This window comes from Helicoverpa zea, chromosome 16 (genome assembly GCF_022581195.2).
Source record: "Helicoverpa zea isolate HzStark_Cry1AcR chromosome 16, ilHelZeax1.1, whole genome shotgun sequence".
NCBI classification, from domain to species: Eukaryota; Metazoa; Arthropoda; class Insecta; order Lepidoptera; family Noctuidae; genus Helicoverpa; species Helicoverpa zea.
The window spans coordinates 7,267,014-7,291,078 of NC_061467.1; the positions used below are offsets into that span (position 1 = coordinate 7,267,014).

Consider the following 24,065-nt stretch of genomic DNA (forward strand, 5'->3'; position numbering starts at 1 on the left):
CAGGGAGCGCGTAATCTGCGTTTAAAATCCGCCGAGGTATCCTCACACTTCAGCCGCTTAAGTCCGTGTTGCCCTCTTGTTGCTATTCAGTGACTGATTCCCGGGGGCCCAGTAAGTGAGCTGGCGAGTCTCCACCTGCAATTTTTACATGTATCTTATACATTGTCATCGGCAGGTGCCATAGTTCCCGTAGTTTCCCCATTCCTAGTCCATTAGCATCCCATCACAATAGCCCAAGTAGTTTTCATCCACAGTTAGCAATGGTATAGCACAGAACCGGGGATTGTCTTTTTTTTAACGACATCCACCGGGGATTGTCCTTGGGTTCATTTCTATAGTGTATAAAGGGATAATCGTCGGTTTTGTGTCACCATTTCATTAAAGTTGCCTCAAAAGGGCTTCAGCGTGTTGGCTTCGGCCCCACGTTTGCCTCCCAAAAATTCGGAACTCTGTAGTCCCGAGGTCTGGAAGAGACATACAAAATAATAATGAGATATAACACAACAAATTCGGAGAGTGAGGGCTCGTGACGAAACGTCTAGGTATGTAAAATTTGTACTTAGCAGTGACTTAACACAAAATTCAAGCGTGTTATATCTTCGTTATTATTTGTTTGTGAGAAGGAGAAAATAAAAAATGCGTGTCCATTATTTTAGGGTTATCTAAAAGACGGACTAATTACTTTTTTGATTCACCACACCTATTTCATAACATTCGTTTCTATACATTTCAAGTGTAGTATTGCTCTTAAAGTTCCACATCAGGTGTTCCAGATCTTCGATGTTTATACGTCAATAGAGAGTGCTTATTAGATTGAACCACTTTTGCAAAAACGTCATATCTTTATATGTTATAGGCTAGCTGGGCCCCTGGAGTTCCACATCAGGTGTTTTACATCTTCAATTTTTATAAGTCAACAGAGTGCTTATCAGATTGAACAACTTTTGCTAAAACGTCACACCTCTATATGCTATAGTCTAGCTGGGCCCCTGGAGTTCCACATCAGGTGTTTTAGATCTTCAATTTGTATAAGTCAATAGAAAGTGCTTATCAAATTGAACAATTTTTGCTAAAACGTCATACCTGTATATGGTACAGAGAAGCTGGGCTCTTGGGGTTCCACATCAGGTGTTCCAGATCTTAAAATTTATTATCTCAGCTGAAAATGCTCATCACATGAAACAATTTTTGCCATGGCATCATTTTTGTATCTCTTATAGTTTTGTTAGTCTGTTGGTGTTCTGCATCAGGTCTTCAAGTTTCGAAGATACATTATAGCCTATATGTTGACCAGGCTTAATACTGATACAACAAAGAAAAAATCATTGAAATCCGTCCAGTAGTTCCGAAGATTAGCGTGTACAAACAAACAGACATACAGACATACAGACAGAATTTTTTTTTTGGATTTGTGCTCCATTGCTTTTTCTAAACCCCACCCAATTATTATTTTTTTAATATATTCAATGTACAGACACAGTTTTTTTACAGATTTATTATATGTATAGATATTTTATGGATATTTTTGCCACAGAGTTATAATGCGACGCTGAGCGCGTGTAGCCGTTTGTACGGCGAATTATATTTAATCTAAACTCTCACAGTTATCTGCATCCGTTTAAAATACAAGCCCACTCAAAGTAAGGGTTTACTCAGATAATTCCAATTCACAGGAACTCCTAACCTTCATTGTTATCAAATAATGATTAGGTATTCTTTTCATTTCAGTTGTGTGTTTAATAAAAACAAATAACACCTCTAATGCAATAAAACATTTTATTGATTATTACTTGAACAACAAATCACAATTATTTATAATATATTTTTTATATTTAGGTATAATAAAGTCCAGCAAAACTTAAAACTTATTTTAAAAAACATGACAGTCGTGCGATTGAATGATATAGATATAGAAATTGAAACTGTTTCTCTCAGTGATCAATGTGATAATGATTCCAATTTTTAATCGACATTGAATTTATCAGGCCTCAAATTCACATCTTCGAACTCACACTACAATGACTACCCATGGTCGAATTGGCCGCGCGGGGCGGTCTAACTAATCTACGTTTTGGATGCGAGCTGTCGACTGCAACTGCACTATTGGTTTGATGGTTTGTATCTTTTGATATAAAATGGTTTTGGAACAGCACGTGCAATCGGCAGCAGTCGCTTTCAAAACGTAACTTTACATTGCAGTCTCACAAATCTACTTTTTATGTACTATCGACCAATGACATGTAGGTATGTATGACCCACTGTCGAAAAGTCTGTTGAATTTTCAAAACAATAAATTTCAACCCTTTTTTTATTTGACGACTGCCTATACGAAAATATGCCTAAGGTGGGTCATGCATGCCATTAATTGATAGTAGGTACCTAGGTACCTACCTATGTAACGCAGCATATGCATGTGTCTTGTCAATATATCCGACATACCTTTCTTAGCGAGGCTGAAGTAGAAGTTTCAGATACAGTCATTAAAGATACAGTCGTCTAAATATAGGTACTTACATAATATTAAAGAGAAAATATAAAATACGAAAGCTTTGCATTTTTGACTAATTAAATATTAATAAATTGCATAATTTTGATATAAAGATAATGTTGGTCAAACTAGAATAATTATTACCCAGTGTATGAATTATTAAAAATAATAAAACAACATAATGGACACCCACCATAAAAAAACTCACGTTGAGCACGTGTCGAAACTATAGTGATGTTGGTAGCACTACACATCCACATAACCCTAGGTGTAGTCTCAAAATAACGACACTAATCACGTGACGATCGTGCCAAGTAATGTCAAAAATTGCTGACTTGCAAAGAACGCGACCTGATCTTAGTGTGATGTGAATGAAGCTCTTAAAGCACTTAAATTAACTGATTATAATATATCGTCAACATTGAAATTAGCCATATTGTTTTGCTCCGACCACGCAGCAAATCTAGATCCGTCCATTTCTGGCGCATGCGCGTTGCCGGAGAGCAGCGTGTGGCTGCGGCCGCCGATGCGCGCGCCGCAGTCGGGACACACGCTCTCCTGCATGGCGCCGCCGCACTCGCCAATACAGTAGAAATGACCGTTAGGACATTTGTACCAGTGCCCAGCTTTCAAACCTATAGCTTGCACTATTAATTGACGCTCATATTTAGAGATAGGGCCACTTGATTTTATAGCCGTTTGCAATTCTTTGAGAGACTTTAAAGCCTCATCTTCGTTAAATACAGACAGGGAGAACACGATCGCCTTCGCAGCCTCTACATGCTGTGTCACTTTTGGTTCGCCTTTAATTTGTTCTGCAGCATGAAGAAGTTTAGAAAATTGCACGATAACATTCAAACGCTTTATCTCATTTCCAATATCTTTTTGTAGTTGTTGGCTTATCTTAATAGGAATTCTGGATTTTGGCTTGATCTTGAGCACTTCGAGAAGTAATTTAATATTCTTCTGTAATTCTTGTTTTAGAGTTATAACATTGTTGTTTTTATATTTTTGCCAACATTCTACGATCATTTCAAAAATATTGAGGTATACACACTCCATTTCCAAATGCAGAAGTGAAACTTTATTTTGTGTTATAACAAGGTTTACAAAATTTGCAAACGTCGTCTTCAATTCTGGATATCCTAAAAAATAAAAATAAAAATATTTCATAAGTATTGGGTCTTGTAGAGAAACAAACGAAAAACAATTAAATACTATTACTATTACATACCCTTCAAGATAACATCATATTTTTCGGAGAACACTGCTACATTTCCGCGTAACTGCTTGATTTTTTCGCCTATTTGGCGGTTTGTGCCGTAAACTCGTACCTTAATAGGATTTATATCATTCTTGAACATTTTGTTAACAACATCCTTATATCTTGCAGTATTAATAATAGCTTTACGACAAAATGGACAAGTCCGTATTTTTATGTTCTCTTGGTCACCCAACATTAAGGTGTCCATGTTATCCAGCTCAAGAACATGACCACAATCTTGAAGTAAAATAAATCTGAAATAAGATAAAAAAGTAAACGTATGGGGTGTGTTCATAAAACGTTAACCGTCTTACCACAAGAACTTTAAACGTCTGTTTTAGACTTGTTTAAAAAAATGCCAGATTATGACGTTGAAATAAGGTCCATTTTGCAGCCACGCTTTTTTTAGATACATTATTTGTCCCAGCTGTCGTTTGATTGAACATCTGAGAACCAGTCTTACCAAGAGGTATCGGCTTGCCCGGTTAACTAGGTTGAGTAGGTCAGGTAAGCAGTCGCTCCATGTCACTGGTAGGAACTTAGCTGCTTCCAGGCTGGAAGCTGAATCCAACACTGGATTTGGCAGATGATGTTTATTTTTGAATAAATATAATATTTTATATATCAGCTGTTTCACGAGGTTCCACTCATAATCCCTGTGAACTAATTCTTGTACTCAAGTATAGACTTCCCCAATAAATGGGCTATCTAGGACTAAAAGAATGAAGGAAAACATCTTGAGGAAACATGAACTATAAAGTCTGAAATCACCAACCCGCATTGAGCAAGCGTGTTGATTAAGGCTCAATCCTTCTCCGTGTGAGAGAAGGCCAGTGCCCAGCAGTGGGACGATAATAAGGCTGTAACAGAATGTAGAAGATGCGACTGACTTGTCGTCATCGGTGTACTCGTCGCCGAGGAAGTCGGTGGGGAAGTCGTCGGGGCGGCAGACGTTGCAGACGGGCGGGCAGGGCTCGCCGCAGAGGCCGCGACACATGTGTCCGCAGGGCAGGCGGCGCGGGCAGCGCTCGTCGCACGGCGCGCGGTCGCACGGCTCGCCGCAGCGCCGCGAGCAAGCGCCGTGTGGGCACCGGCGATAGCATTTCTCCTGGTTTTTTTTTTTTTTTATTAATATTGACATTGTGGAGAAAGGGTAACACTGATGGTATATCTGCGTCTTTCTCCTGACTGGTTTTGGATTGGGAAGGTATTGTGGAAGGGTTTGTGGTGTTTTAGGTGGTTTGGGGAGGGATAGGACTTTTAATTACAAAATAAATAAATAATCAATAGGTAGATAGCTGTAAATAATAGAAAATCCTCACCTGACACGGCATGCACGGTTCACCGCAGAATTTCTTGCAGTGCGAATGTGGACATTTTACTTCGCACAACATCTTGCATGGCGGGCAGATTTGATTACATGGCTCTTGACACCTATTAAGTATACGTCCTTAATTAATTGCATTAGCTTATAAGCTGGCTGTTTTAGTAGACGTAAAAGAATTGTGCTTATTTTTATCGATTTCGCCTTTTCAAGGTTCCATTAATTATTTCTAGGTACGGCTTGAAAGGTTTTTTTAATACCGACAGCATTTATTGAAACCACAATTGGCATAGGTACTTATCAATATAAGTATGAATAGTAAAATAGAACAAGTCTAGTCTAGTGGATAAAGAACCAACTTCTGAAAAATAAAAGTTTCATTACAGGGGCAGTCAGGGGCTCGATTCTACTAATTTTACATACGCGACATACGATTCACATCCGACTGAGATCCAATCAAGATTCAGTTACGATTGTAGCGTATGTGAAAACGTTTTTATAATTTTCTGTGATTCAACATGAATGATATTGTCTGAAAATGGTTTACGATTGCAATATGATTGTAAAGAAAGAAAACTACCGTATAGACCAAATGACAGATAGCCAATACCAAACAATGAGATGTCAATGGAATACGATTGGTCTTATATTAGTAGTATAGAATGCCCGGCATGCCCGCTATTTAAATTATTAAATGTTGACATAATTAACTTAGCAGAATCAGGCCCCACGAAAGTACTTAACCAAACAACTTTTCTAAGTTTGTAGGTAACTTCTAAATATATCTTAGACGCCCCAGTGACTGATTAAAGGTGAAGGAAAACATTTCGAGGAAACCTGGGGCCCGATTCTCCTAATTTTACTTAAGCGACATACGATTCACATTCGACTGAGATCCGATCCCGACTCGATTACGATTGAAGCGTAGGTATGTGGCATTCCGCTATTTTTCGTTGAAATAAACGTTTTTATCCTTTTCTGTCATTCAATAATGAATCATTTTGTCTGCAAATGATTTACGATTGCAAAATGATTGTACAGCAAACTACCGTATAGACTAAAATCACCAAAATAGCAGACCAATCGCACACCAATCAAGTGTCAATCGCACACCAATAAAGTCTGAAATCACCAACGTGAGTTGAGCAAGCGTGGTGATGAACACTCAATCCTTGTCTGTGCGAGAGGAGGCCCGTTCCCGGCAGTGGAACGACAAAAAGGTTGATAACGAATAAATAAAGGCAGAAACACACTTACGTGTCATGTCGTAACGCGCCAGAAGCCATCGGTTCCATGCATTAAGTACACGTGTTGCGACAACAGACTCTATACTCTCTTACCATATGAAATGTATGAAACCGATATGACACGACACGTAAGCGTGTTTCCTTAACGAATGATGCATACTGGTGTCCGCAGATGTTGTTCTGGTTGCAGACTTGCGTGCAGGGCGCGTGCAGGCGGCCGTGCTGGCAGCGCGCGCAGCTGCCGCCGCACGCGTGCCCGCACGACAGCTCGGCGCCGCACGCCGCGCGGCACTGCGCCGCCACGCCCGCCCCGTCCACCAGCCCTGCGATACCACCAACCACCATGGAGATCAAACTGACTAGCGGAAACGTCATGATGGAATATCTCCTAGGAAAGTAGCGCGCCAAAATGCGGGAGTTCGGGGGACAAGGACCGTTATTGTTTGTTTTCGTCCTTAACCCGTTGTATGTCGGAGCGCAGATATACGTGAGACAATTATTTTTCTATCGTTTCCATAAAAGTAGTCTTATTGTGTAATATTCGCGCCAGTTACAGAGAAGTACAAGGTTGTCATGGTTTGGGAATGTAACGAGGAGAGCTGATACGCATGCAACAAAGTGTGTGCCAAGATGGTGCACAGTATGAATGTAGACGGAGGGAGAGGAAGAGGTAGACCTTAGAAAAGATAGATAGATTGTCTGAAAGATGGCATGAATTAGAAGGGAGTGAGTGTCAGTATGACGAGTGACAGGGAAAAATTGAAGTGGAAGACATAATATATTGCAGGGCAGGAGGAAGAAGAAGAAGGGTCTCATATTCGCGTAAGTCGGAAATGAAAAGGTAAGTTACCTTTATCGTATGCGGCGGCGAGGTTGCACGGCAGCGTGACGCTGTGTCCGCAGGGCGAGGGCACGGCGCGCGCGGGCTGCGTGCAGGCGGCGGCGTCGCAGGCCGCGGCGCAGCGAGCGCGGCACGCGTGCCCGCACGAGAGCGTGCGCGCGCACGGAGCCGTGCACAGGTCGCGCGTCGCGGCCTGCATGCACTGCACCTTCACCTCATGCTTACACTCCGGTATTACTTTCGTCACCTGAAAATAGGATTATAGTTTTTTTTTGTCCACACTACTGGGCACAGGGGCCCGATTCGCCTATGTTAATAATGTCAAAATTGAATTGTATAGAAATCGAATCGAAATATGATCGCAATAGCAGTTTTAACCATATCGGGCATTCTGCTATTAATATAAGACCAATCGTAATTCAACGACATTCGATTGGTTTGCGATTGGTCTGCTATTTTGGTGATTTTGGTCTATACGGTAGTTTGCTCTACAATCATATTGCAATCGTAAATCATTTGCAGACAAAATGATTCATTATTGAATGACAGAAAAGGATAAAACGTTTATTTCAAAGAAAAAATAGCGGAATGCCACATTGGTACGCTTCAATCGTAATCAAGTCGGGATTGGATCGCAGTCGAATGTGAATCGTATGTTGCTTAAGCAAAATTAGGAGAATCGAGCCCCAGGCCTCCTCTCACACGGAGTATTTGTGTATTATGTTTATCGGAGAAAGTTATGAATTTAGTGATGATGATTTGTTTTCATTATTTCACTTGGTATTATTTGATTTTAGTGAACCTAGTACTTAGTTACCATAATAGAACTAGTTAAGAGAGAGACGTAATTGTGAGATTTAAATTAAATCTTTAAGATAAGATATGAGTCGCAACTATTTTGAAATCTGTGACAACTGTTTCAAAATACATATGTTCGAGTTGTTGTTAAGTAACATACTTACCATTTGTTTACAGTCCCCGCACTTTTCAGAACACTTCTTCTTGCAGTGATGTCCACATGTCATGATGCGTGCGCATTTCTTCTGACAAGGAATCTCGTCAATGTTCTCGCAACACGCTACGCGCTGCACGTGCTTACATGTCGACCGTTTCTTATCAACCTACACACAGACAAATACTCTTCTGAAAACCACATCCAAATAGCTTCAGCCAACCGTGAGATAATCGCGAATAAACATTCTCATTTTTTTTTTGAAGTCGGTTAAAATTAATTTTCACTTGCCAATACAATTCATACACAGAATTGAATAAATATTTAGCAATAAGCGGGGTTTCAAATCAGCGCTTGCTGCCCTTGTTCGGGCATGGTTATAACCGCTTTAAGTTAGGTAATCTCAAAAAGCCTAATTTTCATAGCAATCGGGTTTGTCCGATGTAATATTTCGAGTAATCGGGCAACAGCCGTTTCTAATATTTTATATATCTGTTGATTTGCCTACTATAGATGGAATTTGACATTAGCCCATTACAAGTATTGTTTTTCTATCTTTGGTACGCGAAAAGGAACATGTCCTGGATAGAGCGAAATGGAAGAAGAAATACGGAAAGCGGACCCCGTCAAAAGACGGGATAAACGCGAAGAAGAAGAGATATGCGAAACAACAGATAGATAGCATATTGGGTAAGCTGTTTGAGGAGCGCACCTGCACGTGGCAGTCGTCGCACTTGTCGCAGCACCTCTTCCTGCACTGATGGTCTCCGCGGTCGCCGATCAGCTCGGCCGTGCAGCCCGCCCGCGCGCGAGCGCATGGCTTCGTACATATGTACTGAAATAAACGCAACTCTCATTATATTCTAACATCTTTCTTCCAGCAAGCCTTATTGCTTCAAGTTTCCAGGCTAACCGCATGCAGCTGGATACAGTTTTCGGCAAGAATGATTAAGATTTCAATGGCGGCCCGCAGAAGTCGCAGATAACTTTCGAGCACACGCCCTCGCCCATACGGACCCACTAATACCTAAAAATAATTTCGGCGCAGGGACTCGATAACTGCTTAATATAATATTAAAATGTCACAAAAGAACATAGGTAGCTCACTTTTTCATGGTTAGGGTCGTCAGTCACGTGGCATTTGCGAACACAAACATGACCGCACTCGTCCAAACGAAACACGCAGTCCTCTGGACATTTCACTTTGTTAATATCCCTGTAACAATCTTTCTTGGCCTGTAAAATAATAAAATGGAGTATTAACGATTGATACAATGTCGATACTAAAAATTGAAGTGGCTTAGTGGCGACTCTGAATAAAGTGTCAGTGGGTTTTTTGGATCAGAAAAGATTATCATTTATGCAGTCAACCGTTTCAAACATCAGACTCGCCAAGATAGACCATCGTACTAGAGGCCGTAGCACCCGTAGCTGCTACGGCGTAGCAATATCTAGTTTCGCTGAGAAAAACGTATGTAAAGCCATAATAAGAACCGTTTGCTACCTCAAGTCGTGGTGGCCTACTAGAGGCTAAAGAACCGAAATCTCAAGTATGAGTGCACAGGGTTCGATTCCAGGTCAGGCAAGTAGGTACCGAAGCCTTATTTGTAAGTACTTTCTAAGTATATCTTGGATACCGATGGCTGATTAAAGGTAAAGGAAAACATCTCGAAGAAACTTGGACTTATAAATCTGAAATCAACGCGCATTCAACAAGCGCGATGATTAGGTAATTCTCAATCCTTCTCTGTGTGAGAGGCCTGTGCCCAGCCGTGGGACGACAAAAAAGCTAATGGTGATGATGTTGACCTACCTTATGTCCGCAATTAGGAAGGGTAACTTCAACTTGGGTAAGACACTGGTTCTTTGGGTCATCTGGTTCGCGATGGCAGAACACGTTCATATCGTGGCCACAAGGCAGCTTCTTCAATACGTACACTTTGCAAGGTTCGCAATCATCGCGGCACTTAAGTGGGCACACGTGGCCCAGCTCACAAATCACTCTGAAACAAAAAAGGTTTTGACTGTTCCTTAAAATTGGATACCTTTATAACAAAAAGTTGTACAAATCCAAAATAAACGTTTTATGAAAAAAGTTGACAAAAAAATGGATTATCTTTTTATGTCGAACCCCTTTTTTCAGCGGTCCATAGATATAGGAGAGAACTCCACATCTTAGTTAATTTACGAGTAGATGCTCGAGTGTTGGCTTAGTTGAAAGATAACTCAGATTGATCCTTAAGATCTATTTTTATCACATGATTTAGTAGAAGTCAATGTTATAGGGAAATAGATAGTAGGTAAGTATAAAATAAACCAAGAGCAAGCTTTCTAACGATAAAAGGTACTTGATAAAAGGCTTTTCTAAAATGTACCTTTCACAGTTCATAGTGCATTTAGTTTTGATGTGTTCACGATCGTATCCATGGCAGTAAAGTTGACACTTATGGCCACAGTGGTACTGGTAGTTACATCTCTCGAAACACCCTCCCTCTGGTGGCAACTTGCTGAAATCCTCCGGTGTCGATATCTGTAACCCATGTCACACAAAAAAAAAATAAGAACCGCAAGTTTATTTTCCTAGGAAAATTATAATATTTCGTAGGATTCTAACTAACGAGAGATAAAGTGTATTATTCTATGCACATATTTTCGAAAATGTATCCTACAAGACGGCCGACTCGGAGAGTAATATCGGTCCTGCGCCTCATATCTCTCAAGTCGTGTCGGATTACCGTCCCATCAGACTATGAAAGTGAGGAAATAGAGAGTAGGTACCCTTGTGCACCATCATTTGTCTAGCGTAGTTTGCTCATTCTTTCAAGGAAAATATGTATACCTATAAAAGTAGGTAAACGAACCTAATACAGATCATACAAACCTCTGTTATTTGATCAGGGTGATTTTGACATTTTAATATCAACTTCGATCCTAAGCTGCCGTTACTTTCCAACGTTGTTGCTATTTTTCTCCAAAGTTCTGATTTGGTTTTCAACATATCAATGTTGCCAAAAATGTAAAATCCTACAAATTATAAAACAGTTAGTAAGTAATACACAAGATTAATATACACCTAATAATAATTACCCTCCTTCCAACTCAGTCGGAAGAAATATATATCTACTTAATGCTAATGATTACCTAAAAAAGCTTCATTAAATCTATTGCTGACACTTTTTATCTTGTTGACAAAGAAAGAGTCAGCAATAGATTTAAAGAAGCTTTAACTTTAATGGAGCTTTGTGCAACTGACGTTAAGAAAACTAAAGGTGATACTTTACAAACCTTGTTTTGCTCGGGACAGTGCAACACAAATTCTGTTTTCTGTGCCAAGAAATCCAATACTATTTTCTGAATTGTTCCGCACAAGAGACAAAAGGATTATCTTCGATTCTTCGCCTTGGTAGTTATCAACCACCGTAATTTTCACGTGCGCTAAACTTGCATAATTTTGGCGTTCCTGAGAACCATTTAACCATATTGAATTATAATTCCATGGTTAGAATAATAAGAGCCATTTTCAGATTATTTAAGTATTTTATAGTTATCGGCACGGATATTGAGCCCTGATCTTCACCTGCGCAGAAGCGATTTATTGGTTTATTGCCTTATGTGTACAGTGCGCAAAGCGACCCCCACTCTTCCGCTGAGAGCTCAATATCCGTGCCGATAACTATACTGTGATCATCTTAGCGCAATGGGCTGTGTTTGGCCAGCACGAAAATTGCATAAGTTATTTGTTATCGGCACGGATATTGAGCCCTGACCTTCACCTGCGCAGAAGCGATTTATTGGTTTATTGCCTTATGTGTACAGTGCGCAAAGCGACCCCCACTCTTCCGCCGAGAGCTCAATATCCGTGCCGATAACTATACTGTGATCATCTTAGCGCAATGGCCTGTGTTTGGCCAGCACGAAAATTGCATAAGTAATTTGACTACTACTAGTCAGATTTTAAAACTGAATTTACAATTCAGTTTTTGCAATGTGCATTTAGAAAAACTGAATTTACAATTCAGTTTTTCTAAATGCACATTTATTTGTTATTATTATATTTTGACGTTAATCAATCACATACGTACTTTCCTCATGTAAAACATTTGGCCGGAATATGCGGCAAGGATTGTGATGTCATCTGCCACGTACCCCTGCTGCATCAGGTAATTTGCTAACGCTAGCGTCATATCAGCTTCCTTGAAATTAGCTCGACTATTGCTATCGTGTAAGTTCTGAAATAAAAACAAATGTACCTATACTAGCTGTTCCCAGCGTTTCAACATGAGACAACTACTTCCCGCACCCAGAAAAATAAATTAAAAGTAAAAAAAACAATAGAAAACACGCTTTTATAAATGCACGTAAAAATGGTAAAAGTTCACTACAAGACTTTTCTAAGAAGTTCCAGTTCATATATTCCGGCTCGCTCAACAGATCAGGGGCTCGATTCTGCTTAGTTAATAATGTCAGTTGAATAATTTTTTTATCGCGTTAACAGTTTTAACCTTAACGGGCATTCTGCTACTTATAAGTATAAGACCAATCGTATTCCAATGAAACTTCATTGGTTTGCGATTAGTCTGCCATTTGGTCTATCTATACGGTTTGCTCTACGATCGTATTGGAATAATCATTTGCAGATAATATGATTCATTATTGAATCACATGCAGAAAAGGATAAAAACGTTTATTTAAAAGAAAAAATAGCGGTATGCCACATAGGTACGCTTCAATCGTAATTGAGTCGTGATTGAATCCCAGTAGGATGTGAATGTAAGTCACTAGGTAATTATGTAAAATTAGTAGAATCGAGATTCGAGCCCCAGTTCGACTGTACAGCTGCCAATTTTCGTGACGCTACAACCCTAATAACAAAATTTTGTTTTATAAAAGTCATTATCCTTGGAAGAAGGTTAATCAAATTACCTTAGATTCTTATACCTACACAGCTACATATTATGTAGGAAGACCTCATAAAAGCGTGTTTAAAACAGCCTATTGTCCTTTCTCACGGTGGAGTAGATACCTGTAACCTTTCATTTAAAGACTGTCAAGCAAAGAAAGTAAGAAACTTACTTTCACATTTATAATATCAGTAAGACTAACCTCTTCCTTATAGTCGTGGGTAAAGAAGTAAACACTTTTTTCGACGCCAGGTACGACTGGGTACTCTTCAACTGATGGATGGTTTTCCAAGTCCGAGTAAATGTGTGGAGAGATGAGTGCAGCTATCTCCGGCCTCATGCGATGTTGCACGTTGAGGCGTCGGCTGTGCATGCCGTTCGTGATCATTCGCTCGAACAACGACACCTCGATGTTGTATTGCTTAGCTAGCTTTATGTGAGCCGCCGATGGCCGGAGTTGCAGATGATCACCTGCAGAAATTACAACCATTTTGACCTTCGAACCCCTGAACTAAGTAGGTATTAAAAACGGACCACCTTATAATCCCTAACTAGGTACAGTTAAATCCTGCATAAAGAAAGCTCGTTCAGGACACTCCCACGGTCCACGCGGGGGTGAGTGGGTGCGGGGGGGGGGGCGTGACTGACAATAGCTTGGTTACAAAGTAAACTATTATTTATGTCTGTCTGTTGTTACATTCGTCCGACCACGGATAATCTCAGTGATCTTTAGCACTGGAGAGCTGTTTGGTACCAATATGATGTATACATATATAAATAAACTTAAAAATGAATTCTTCTTTTATGAAGATGAAATTGTTTTCTACCTATGTACCAGATTAATGTTACATCAATATAGACCCGCGCGCCAAAATTTTCGGCTACAGCATAAGATTACGTACCAATGAGTATAAAATGTTGGCAGTCCTGCGTAAGTGAAGTTATTATGTGCTGCTCCAAAACTTCTGCTGCTTCTTCCACAATTACTGTAAAATTAAAAAAGAATTAGGAATTTTCCGTTTTCAAGTAGCTACACTTATTGTGGCCTCAATGATTTGCTTAAATCTATAGGTAAGTAGATCCTGTGTGTCTTATGATACAAATCAAATAAGTTGTTTTATGTGACTTACCAATTTTGGGTGCAATAGCCTGCAGCAGCTTCCTCATTCTCGCTGCTCCGGAGGTCGTCATGCCGAGAACTTTAACACGTTTATTTTTCAACAATTGTACATCCATCATCATTCGAGCTTCATCATACGCTGTGATTGAAGGGTTTACTGACGCCTAGAATGATAGGTTATTCCAATTAAGCCTTGTGATTTAGTCTGGCGCGACTGTCTACTGCGCAGCTAAGCTAATTTCAGACTTGCCGAAACACTTACCGTCGTGCCACAAAAACATTTAAACGTCTGTTGAACACTTAAAAAAAATGTCAGATTATGACGTTAAAATAAGGTCCTTTTTGCAGCAGTTTTTAGACAAGTGTTCATCAGATGTTTATGTTTTTGTAGTAGGTGCCTAAGGCTGTTTGGGGTTGTTTTTCTTACCATGGCTCTTAGGAGATGAGAGATGTGAAATGGGTGCTTAAAAAATAGGCATGACGAAAATGAAAAGAATACCTGCTACAAAAACGCGTTATAAAGGGAAGAAATAAAGTAATTAAAAAAAGTATTTCTCTATATCTACGTTTCTGATATTGTTATTTCAACCAGTGTTTTAAGAGCGTCAGTGATTGTAAGGTACCTAACATGCTTTTACTGTAGATACCAACCTGCAAGTGTGCAATTTGTTCTTTTACTTCTGGTATTTTGTTTCGTATCCACGTGAAATACAGTGCCCATCGATTTTGGGTAGTTATTGCAGAAAAGTTTGTTCTGTTATGTAGATGCAAGCGCACTTCGCGATGACGTACATTTACCATTTCCTAAAACAGATATAATAACAAACATGAATGTTATGCGATCGGAATTAATCTTACTCTCTAAGTTGCTGGGGAGTTGGTTGCGCCACTTCTTCTTCCCAGCAAAAACACATAGGAAGTGGGGAAGGGTGGGCGTTTTGGGCTGTCTTTTGTAAATTTCTGACGTTCGAAAAGTGCTGTTTTGCAGCCAAGTTTGAATAAACGCATTTTGATTGATTTTAAATGTAGGTCAGGTCACTCAGAAACAATACAGCTGCTAAAAGTTTACATAGTTGATAAGATTATAGTTGGCTAAGTGGGTAAGTATACTGCTGTACTCACATTAAATAAGTTTATACGCGAATCCAAGTCTACTATTGCATTTTGCAAATTATATCTTTCATTGAATTCACGACTCTCTTTATAAAATGCAATGAGCGTACGGATTTCAGACTTAGCGCTAGACGTCAAAAATGAGGCATTCGTCTTCACAAAACTTTCTAAATATCTTTTTTCGTGAGATTCCTTCTCGTTTTCTAGAATCATTTCTGCCCTTCTTTCATCAACATCTTCGTTGTTGGTTGAAACATCATAATCCAACAGACAATCCTCGAAATTTCGTCGATATGGTGAGTTGTATTCTAGCGCAGCTTCGAACAGCCAATGTTCCATAGGGTCTTCGATCTCCATTCTGTTTTCTTTGTAATACATGTCGAGAAGATTGATAACCGGCACTTCTTCATATTCTCTAAGAGCGAAGGAACTAAGGACCCCATAATTAAGGATATCAAGAGTCTTTAGAGCTTTTTGAAGATTTATAATAGATTCACGCAAAAGTTCCTTTTGTTCCATGAAAAAAATATGAGATCTATGTAGATCTCGTTTCAGGGCTTTGCTTCTTAAGTTTGATAAGTTAAATTCTTCCATTGCTTTGTTTCGAGATTGACTCCCGATACGGACAATAGACTTAGTGATATGCGAGATAGCTTCAAGGAATTGGTCAAGGGCATGATTAGTGTAGCATATAACAAGCATGAGGCAATTCCCATCTGACTTGACATTATGTAACAAAGTTTTGGCTACTTGAATGCCGATATATGTTTTGCCGGTGCCCGGTGGTCCCTGTATGACGGCAAACTCGTGGGTGAGCGCTAACCGGTATGCCTCGTACTGGCTTGCGTTAAACTTAAGCTGTTCTTTCGTGGGCCACGTCTCAGGTTGTAGAACTTTGAATTTAATTTGATTTTGATTCATGATAACACCAGGCATGTTTTCATCGTCACTATCTGAGCCGAAAATACCATCAACCTGAAGTTCTAATAATTCAGCATGTAAGTCTTTTAATTTATCATCCTTTATGACGAATTCTGTTTCAGCAGTCAAATAAGCGGGAGGTTTGGAAGCCGCCTGAGAAAGAGAAAAAATATTGTAATGTTACAAAGGCTTTGAAGGAATACTTTAACTTCTCAAATAATGGCAAAATTTTGCCTGTAGGAACTCACATCAACTTTGACAATATACTGCTGCATTGCTAAATGTTGTGGAAATGTAGGCTCTTGTAGAGCTTTCAAAACATGATAGTATGGCTCAAAGTAAACTTCACTTTCTATCATAGTATACTTATCGTCGTTATAGATACTATTATCAATATCTGCGTCAATTATTGAAACTGGAAGCTGAAAATAAAATAATTATAACTGTGTCAGTTATGAAACTATTTCACATACATTTCTTATCTAGGTATATATTGTATCTTTTGGTAGGTCAAAATATTAGTTGAAGTGGGTGCACTAAGCACTAGGAATGACTTTTATGTTATGTAAACTGGGTACTACCTGCTTCAGTTATACATGCGCAAAAAGACATTCGCCCCAATCTCGGAAATTGTATTTTTATTTTCTATAAGAATTTGAACGCAAAAGCAGTTAAAAAAGCTTTGCATTCTTGTTGGTACCTAATAATAACTACTTCACGTAGGTACCTATATTCCAATTGATGTTGAATCGACAAAACCTAAATTATAGGATTTTACAAGGAAGGACTAAGCATACTATACATAGGTACATAGATTTTATTTTTTTTGCCCATAGGGCAGGCTATAGTCTTTCGAGTACATAGATAAAGTAAAGGTTCACTTACCCTGCCACTCGACAGAAGATTCACATCACGGTCTAGAATCGTTGCAGCCATAAAGGAGTGACAATTGTCTTTAGTAAATAATACTAAAGAACCAAATAGGAATCTCTTGTTATGTGCCCAATTGGTGCGTTGGAAATTCTTGCTGCTCTTCGTATCAAGTTGAGCAATGGCTCCGATTTTCAGATTGTCCACATATGGACATACAAATCGTACGTTAGGAAATATACTGTAACAGAAGAAATTGTAAAGTGAAAACCGGCTTTTGACGGCTATTAATAACACTGGTCAACAGCATTTTTGGTGCAAAGGTGAAATATATCATTTCTTATAGATTATTTGATACGTAATCGAAGTCCAGAACATAAAGTTGCACTAGCACGTAGGGATTTAGAGATATACCCCTCCTAAAGTACCAAAAACGCGTTTTTTAACGATATTTGACGATTTTTTTGAAGGACAGCAAAATTGTTTTGTAGTTTCTATCTATAGCATTATATAGTACTACTCTTCCCGATTGAAATTCATTTTTATTTCGAACGCTAAGAGTTTAAATTTTCGTGAAATATGTATACAGCTACGATAGTTCGATCTTCCCTATATTTTATTTGGCCTGTTAGTATTAAAAAACTCCACTTTACATTTAAAATGGTATATATTGAGAAAGAAAACTTGCAAAAATATATACTAAAATGGGATTAATGCGGGGAAAGTAGTACTATATAATGCTTTAGTTAGAAATTACTAGAAAATTCTGCTGTCCCCAAAAAATTACATCAAATATCATAAAAAAACGCGTTTTTGGTACTTTAGGAGGGGTATATCTCTAAATCCCTACGTGCAACTGCAACTTCATGTTCTGGACTTCGATTACGTATCAAATATTCTACAAGAAATTGTATATTTCACCTTTGCACCAAAAAAAAAATAATAATTTGTTGACCAGTGTAATGATACGGTTAATGAAAACGTGGTGTCTACTTACCGCACGTGATCGTATTTCCTTCTATTAGGATCTCCCAAATATTGATCTGTTGAAAAATATAACTTATATTTATTACGTTTGATATGTACCTACCTACCATAAAAATTAAAGTTTTTGAAACTCAAAAACTCGTAAACGAATATATAAATATTTAAATGTAAGTACCTATTAAAGTCATTGATATGATGAGGTAGATTTAATTCAGTGAAAAAATCTATCGTTATCTAAATTTACAATAATACTCACTTAAGCCATCCCGGAATGGTCCAAAGCAGTCTTCCCTGAGTAATCTGAATTGCACGTCCAGGTAATGTTCCACGTCATTATATCCGCCTGCAATAATGTTCGGTCGCAGGAACGGTTTGCACCCCATTAAATCTTCCTTGTTTGGTACCAGACTAAGAGTACGAAAGCTCTCTGGGGGTTGCACCTCTGGATCGTGCATATTATCTATTCTCATACGTTTTCCTTCCGGCTGCTAATTATAAAATAAAAATTACAAACGAATTTATAACGTGCTAGTGCCTTCTAGCCTAGCACTACATACTGCTAGCACTGTGAAGCAGTGGAACTTGTGCTTACCTGATATCTATCGGTGTATGCAGTCATCTTCTGGCGAATCTCATCCAACTTTAAGACAAGAGATTCGGGCAAATTGAACCCATGCTTTTCTTGTAAAAATTCCAAGCAAGTTTTAGTCACGCTTTCTATCAGCACTCTACACTTCTTCAGAGCTAAAGCTGGAGCCGTATCGACGATATCCTCACAAAATATAAAAAAGTTCTTCCAAAATTCACTTTGATCTCTCCAATACAAATTATTGGCAGATTTGCTTTCCACGTAAGGCAAATCAGTTAAATATAGCCGCAAAAAATTAAAAAAATCGGAATTACAAACATCGAAAATCAGTTTTGATTTTAGTTCCACAAAAGGAGATTGAGTTATTTTTGCTAATATTTCGACCAGTAACACAAAAACATCACGTTTTTCGATTGGTGAATTTAAAAGATTCATAAAACCTTCTCGTTTTTCATTTATTTTCTGAAGAACATCCTTTTCATCCGCTCCTGCTATATCTTCCAGTGTTTTGAAGCCTATGAATCTAAACCTGTCTTGGTCTCGACCTGCCCTCATATTATTTCCTCTGCCTCCTCTCATGTCATATCTTCGGGGCGGGTCATTATTTTCATTGGGCATACCGTCATTTCGGCGATACCCTTGAACTAAAAAATATTTTTCTTAATCCATACATAAAATACTTTATTACCTACCATATACCAAACAAAACTATTCCCCGTGGTTCGACTAGGTCACTTTTACATTTAAGTTTCGATTACTCAAATCTCTTGACAATAATAGGTACCTACCGAAACCGTCATTGCGTCTCATTTGTCTGTCTTCATTTTGTAGATTCATGTGCACATTGGTGCGTGGAAATCTGTTGCGTTGAGAATAATCGTCGTTTGCAAATCGTCTAGTGTTCTCATTTCTGGATCTGCTACGATTGCCTTGTCTGTTTCTCCAATTTGATGGTCCTGAAAAATATATTTAAGTATGGATCTAAATCGAGAATGACGAACATGCGCGGGTTAATTATGTTTGGCAATCTATAATTTGTGTTCCGTGGATGGAAATACCTAAATCAAGGGGAAGCCCCCGCCCATCACATGTCTACACCAAATACCCTCACACCTTCTATTTTCACCTTCCACTTTCTGTTTTTGGTAATAATGGATGTGTTCTTCATATAAATAATACCTACCTAGTCGTATTATCCGACGTAATACGCGCATTAGGTACCTACATGTTTAATAATTACGTCAAATTAAGATATACAGCGACCCGCCCCGGCTTCGCACGGGATAACATAATTTTCCCACATTTAATGTACCTATGTTATTACCTATGCATATGAACCTTTCTCTTTAATCACGCTATCTATTAACAAAACCGGATGAAAATCGGTTGCGTATTTTTGAAGATTTAAGCGTACAAAGGGACATAGGGACAGACAAAGCGACTTTGTTTTATACTGTGTAGTGTGTACTGATGAATAAACCTTTGTTCAATTCCATGCCTTGTTTATTTATGTTGTACCGGCCTACTACCTACAATAATGTTTCTAGGAACTGAAAAACTATTACAAAAAATAACATATAGGTACATATAATGTGTCGCCACTACTTTATAGCTTACACATAGTTTTCACGACAAGAATTATTTTAATTCTTAATTTGTTGAGACTGGGCTTTACGTAATTTTTATTTTAATTTTTACCTGGACCTTCTTCATCCATCTTTGCTCGTCACCTGAAACAGACAGTTTAAAATATAATTGTCATAGCAAGTTTATAATATTACAGTAGAATCCGTTTGTATTATGACTCCGCCTATATTGACCAACCGTTTATTGTGACGCAATTAGTAATTATTATTAGGTATATTTAAAATTCTTTGTAAAAAAAGTCGGATATAGTGACTTCGTTTACTGCTTACAGTGACATGCCTAGGGTATATGATATGCCCTAGGCATGTCCTAGGATATAAAACCTAACAAATACTGTGTTTATAATCAGTGGGTGTGTGTGTGTATATGTAGGTTTGGTATAAGTGTTGTTAGAACTTTTATTTGCCAAAATTAACTGAACGGCTGGCAGGAGCTGGATGCGAGTAGCCGAAAATCGATCTCAGTGGCGTGCACTTGGAGAGGCCTATGTCCAGCAGTGGACTGCGATAGGCTGATGATGATGATGATGATGAACTGATAGGTCAAGGTACCTTTATATATTTTGAGTCATTGAGGATTTAAGTACTTCGATACCATTGATATACAAAAACTTTGTATATCAATTGGGTTTTATCAATTGGATTGAGTTTTTGATATCAATGTTCGATACCTACAAAAGAAATAGAATACCTAGGTAATTCACCGACGCGACGTCTCACAGTAGATCGACGCCATACAAGCGTTGGGACATAGGATATTTAAATATCCAAATGTCAATTTTTGAAAAACGAGTTATGCCATCGTATTTGTCTTCTTATTAGCTGTTAAAAATGTTACTAGCATTTTCTGATTGGACTCTTACATCGAGAGCTATAGCGCAAAATGTGATTTAAATGTATGGGAAGTGACTTAAAAACTGATGTATCTCGAGATTCCCTTCGCCTTTCGACTTGATTTTTTTATATGGTAATAAGACATATATTTGGCACATTTTCTTCAAACAAACATGGTGCGATAAATGTGCCCGTTTTAAGATACAAGTATAGACCGATTTTTGCAATATCATCTACATATTTATTTATAAGTTTCACATATTTTATCTCTGAATCTCACTTCAGTGGTGACTCACTGATATGGTCAGGCCATAACTCATTGGTGCACCGATAATATAATCTCTGGAAATAATTATATACTACTAATGAGGTAATTTGTTAATTTTTGGTAATTTGTTATTACCTAAATTTTAATGAGGTGATTAGCTATTTTTTTGGAAAATTAGCTAATTACTTATAAAAGACCTTTTTATTGTTTACAATAAGAACTCGAATCGATTTTTAACATACCTACCCTCATAAGTGCCAATTTTGGAAACCATATAAATAAGCGCATGGTTGACTGAAATTAAATTAAATAAAAGCAGTCGTTTTTTATGCACCTATTTATATGGTTTCCAAAATTGGCACTAATCGGTAATAACAAATTACCAAAAATTAACAAATTATCTCATTAGTAGTATATAATTATTTCCAGAGATTATATTATCGGTGCACCAATGAGTTATGGCCTGACCATATCAGTGAGTCACCACTGAAGTGAGATTCAGAGATAAAATATGTGAAACTTATAAATAAATATGTAGATGATATTGCAAAAATCGGTCTATACTTGTATCTTAAAACGGGCACATTTATCGCACCATGTTTGTTTGAAGAAAATGTGCCAAATATATGTCTTATTACCATAAAAAAAATCAAGTCGAAAGGCGAAGGGAATCTCGAGATACATCAGTTTTTAAGTCACTTCCCATACATTTAAATCACATTTTGCGCTATAGCTCTCGATGTAAGAGTCCAATCAGAAAATGCTAGTAACATTTTTAACAGCTAATAAGAAGACAAATACGATGGCATAACTCGTTTTTCAAAAATTGACATTTGGATATTTAAATATCCTATGTCCCAACGCTTGTATGGCGTCGATCTACTGTGCGTCTGTCTGATAATTCCTATTCATTAAAAATTAACTCGAATAAAATATAAACTATGCTACTCGGGGATAACGCAGCTTCCAGTAATGAAAGAGTTTTTCAAATCGGTCAAGTAGTTCCGGAGCCTTTAGGGGACAAACAAACAAAAAATGTTTCCTCTTTATTACGTTACTATAGATAATGCAAACCTATACTGCATTTGAGTAGGTACTTAACTAACAAAAGATAAATAATCTTGATATGACAATTTATTTGAAAACTCATATCAAAAATAAAATTTATTTAAATTATCTTATATCTTATAAATTGATGTTCGTTAGTCTCACTAAAACTCGAGAATGGCTGGACCGATTTGGGTTATTTTGGTTTTAAAATGTTCGTAGAGGTCCAGGGAAGGTTTAAACGATACGAAGTTCGCGGGATCAGCTAGTTAATAATAAATTTCTAAAATCGATGTTAATGGGTCCAATAAGTAACTGATAACAAATAACGAATCATTATTTAATGCAGTAGGTACTTTCTTTGTTGAATACGTAGGCAGGTACGTACTTAATTATCTATGTAAAAAGTTATATTAAGAACGGTATACCTTTAGTTAAGTGACTATACTCTATCCACGGAAGCAAGAGCTAAAAGGTAAACAAAGAATGACACTTTTTCAAGATGGCGGTATAACCCGACCGATGACAAAATCACAGATACTGCGAACATTTTACACAAAAATGTGACGTTTTGTCATCGGTCGGGTTATACCGCCATCTTGAAAAAGCGTCATTCTTTGTTTTCCTTTAAGCTCTTGCTTCCGTGGATAGAGTACCTATAGGTACTCAAATGGAGTAACTACATAATCTAACAAAGACTATTTTCTCGGCAATAACGCAGGTACTAAAGGAACAACTTACGCCTAGAAGTCAGCGTTATTCTAGAATATTCACTTGTACGAGAAGGTACCTAGTTAACTGCTCAGACAGAGTAACTAGATTAGGTACCTACCTATACTAGATTTTCATCACTACTAATATTATAAATGCGAAAGTAACTCTCTGTCTGTCTGTTACGCTTTCACGTCTAAACCACTGAACTGATTTTAATAAAATTTGGTACAGAGATAGAGTTGACCTTGAGAAAAAACATATTATAGGATGGTTTCTATCCCGGACTTTTGAAGAATTCTCTTGGAAACGCGATAAACTTAACCGAACTCTACGCGGGCGAAGCCGCGGGCGGAAACTAGTATTAAATAAAAGCCATTTTGTAAGTCAGATATATATAGGGTTGAGTTAAGAGAGACTGAATCATTGAATCATTTTAATTCCAGCTTAAAAATATTGTAAAGCAAGAACAAATCTTCAGAAATAAATAAAATGACGCTAAATCTAAGAAGGACCTAATATTTTCAGATTAAATCATTTTAAACGAGCCTGATGCACATGAATGACACGTAATTATTGCCTTTGTAGGTACACTGTTCACACAATAAAAATACACCATTGGGATATTATAAGCTTAGAAGAATAATAATTTACTATGAGAATAGGTACTCACACTTTTCAAGATTCCGTTTCAAAAATGTAGAAGTCTGTCTGAAGCAGGCAACTGATGTGATGAACCGATTCACTCAACGTTCCGCAGTATTATGTTGAAGACAGGAAAACTCTTATCCACCGAGGCATGAGTCAAAGCGCAGTTTAGGGATGTGACAAGTTGAATGCGAAACAATTATTTACTTTCCAATGACGAATGGCCGAAAATGTATTTTTAACTACAAAGAAACTTTCTCTGATCTCTCTCCGGTCATGTCGGATTGCCGTCCC

At 38.0% G+C, this 24,065-nt stretch overlaps 1 protein-coding gene across 1 annotated transcript; it reads right to left on the reverse strand.

The window, feature by feature from the left end:
- Nucleotides 1–1,757: 1,757 nt before the first annotated feature.
- LOC124637319 (NFX1-type zinc finger-containing protein 1-like) lies at nt 1,758–24,030 on the reverse strand. The gene is made up of 27 exons (XM_047173680.1): nt 23,797–24,030; nt 20,316–20,347; nt 19,406–19,573; nt 18,621–19,261; nt 18,285–18,516; nt 18,039–18,084; nt 17,057–17,282; nt 16,420–16,593; nt 15,260–16,324; nt 14,789–14,941; nt 14,148–14,301; nt 13,920–14,003; nt 13,220–13,488; nt 12,199–12,345; nt 11,402–11,576; nt 10,998–11,140; nt 10,492–10,646; nt 9,930–10,119; nt 9,224–9,352; nt 8,829–8,951; nt 8,127–8,285; nt 7,174–7,411; nt 6,484–6,646; nt 5,075–5,186; nt 4,643–4,860; nt 3,723–4,006; nt 1,758–3,633 (listed from the first exon to the last, which is right to left on the reverse strand). The coding sequence occupies exons 2-27, from the start codon at nt 20,332–20,334 to the stop codon at nt 2,891–2,893; spliced, it is 6,210 nt and encodes a 2,069-aa protein (XP_047029636.1). The 5' UTR covers nt 20,335–20,347; nt 23,797–24,030; the 3' UTR covers nt 1,758–2,890.
- Between the last annotated feature and the right edge of the window lie 35 nt (nt 24,031–24,065).

Coding starts and splice junctions, on each gene's coding strand:
- LOC124637319 (XM_047173680.1), bottom strand. Junction 17,283..18,038: donor AGGAAATACGATCACGTGCG/GTAAGTAGACAC, acceptor CTTCTGTTACAG/TATATTTCCTAACGTACGAT. Junction 4,007..4,642: donor GAGTACACCGATGACGACAA/GTCAGTCGCATC, acceptor ATCTTATTTCAG/ATTTATTTTACTTCAAGATT.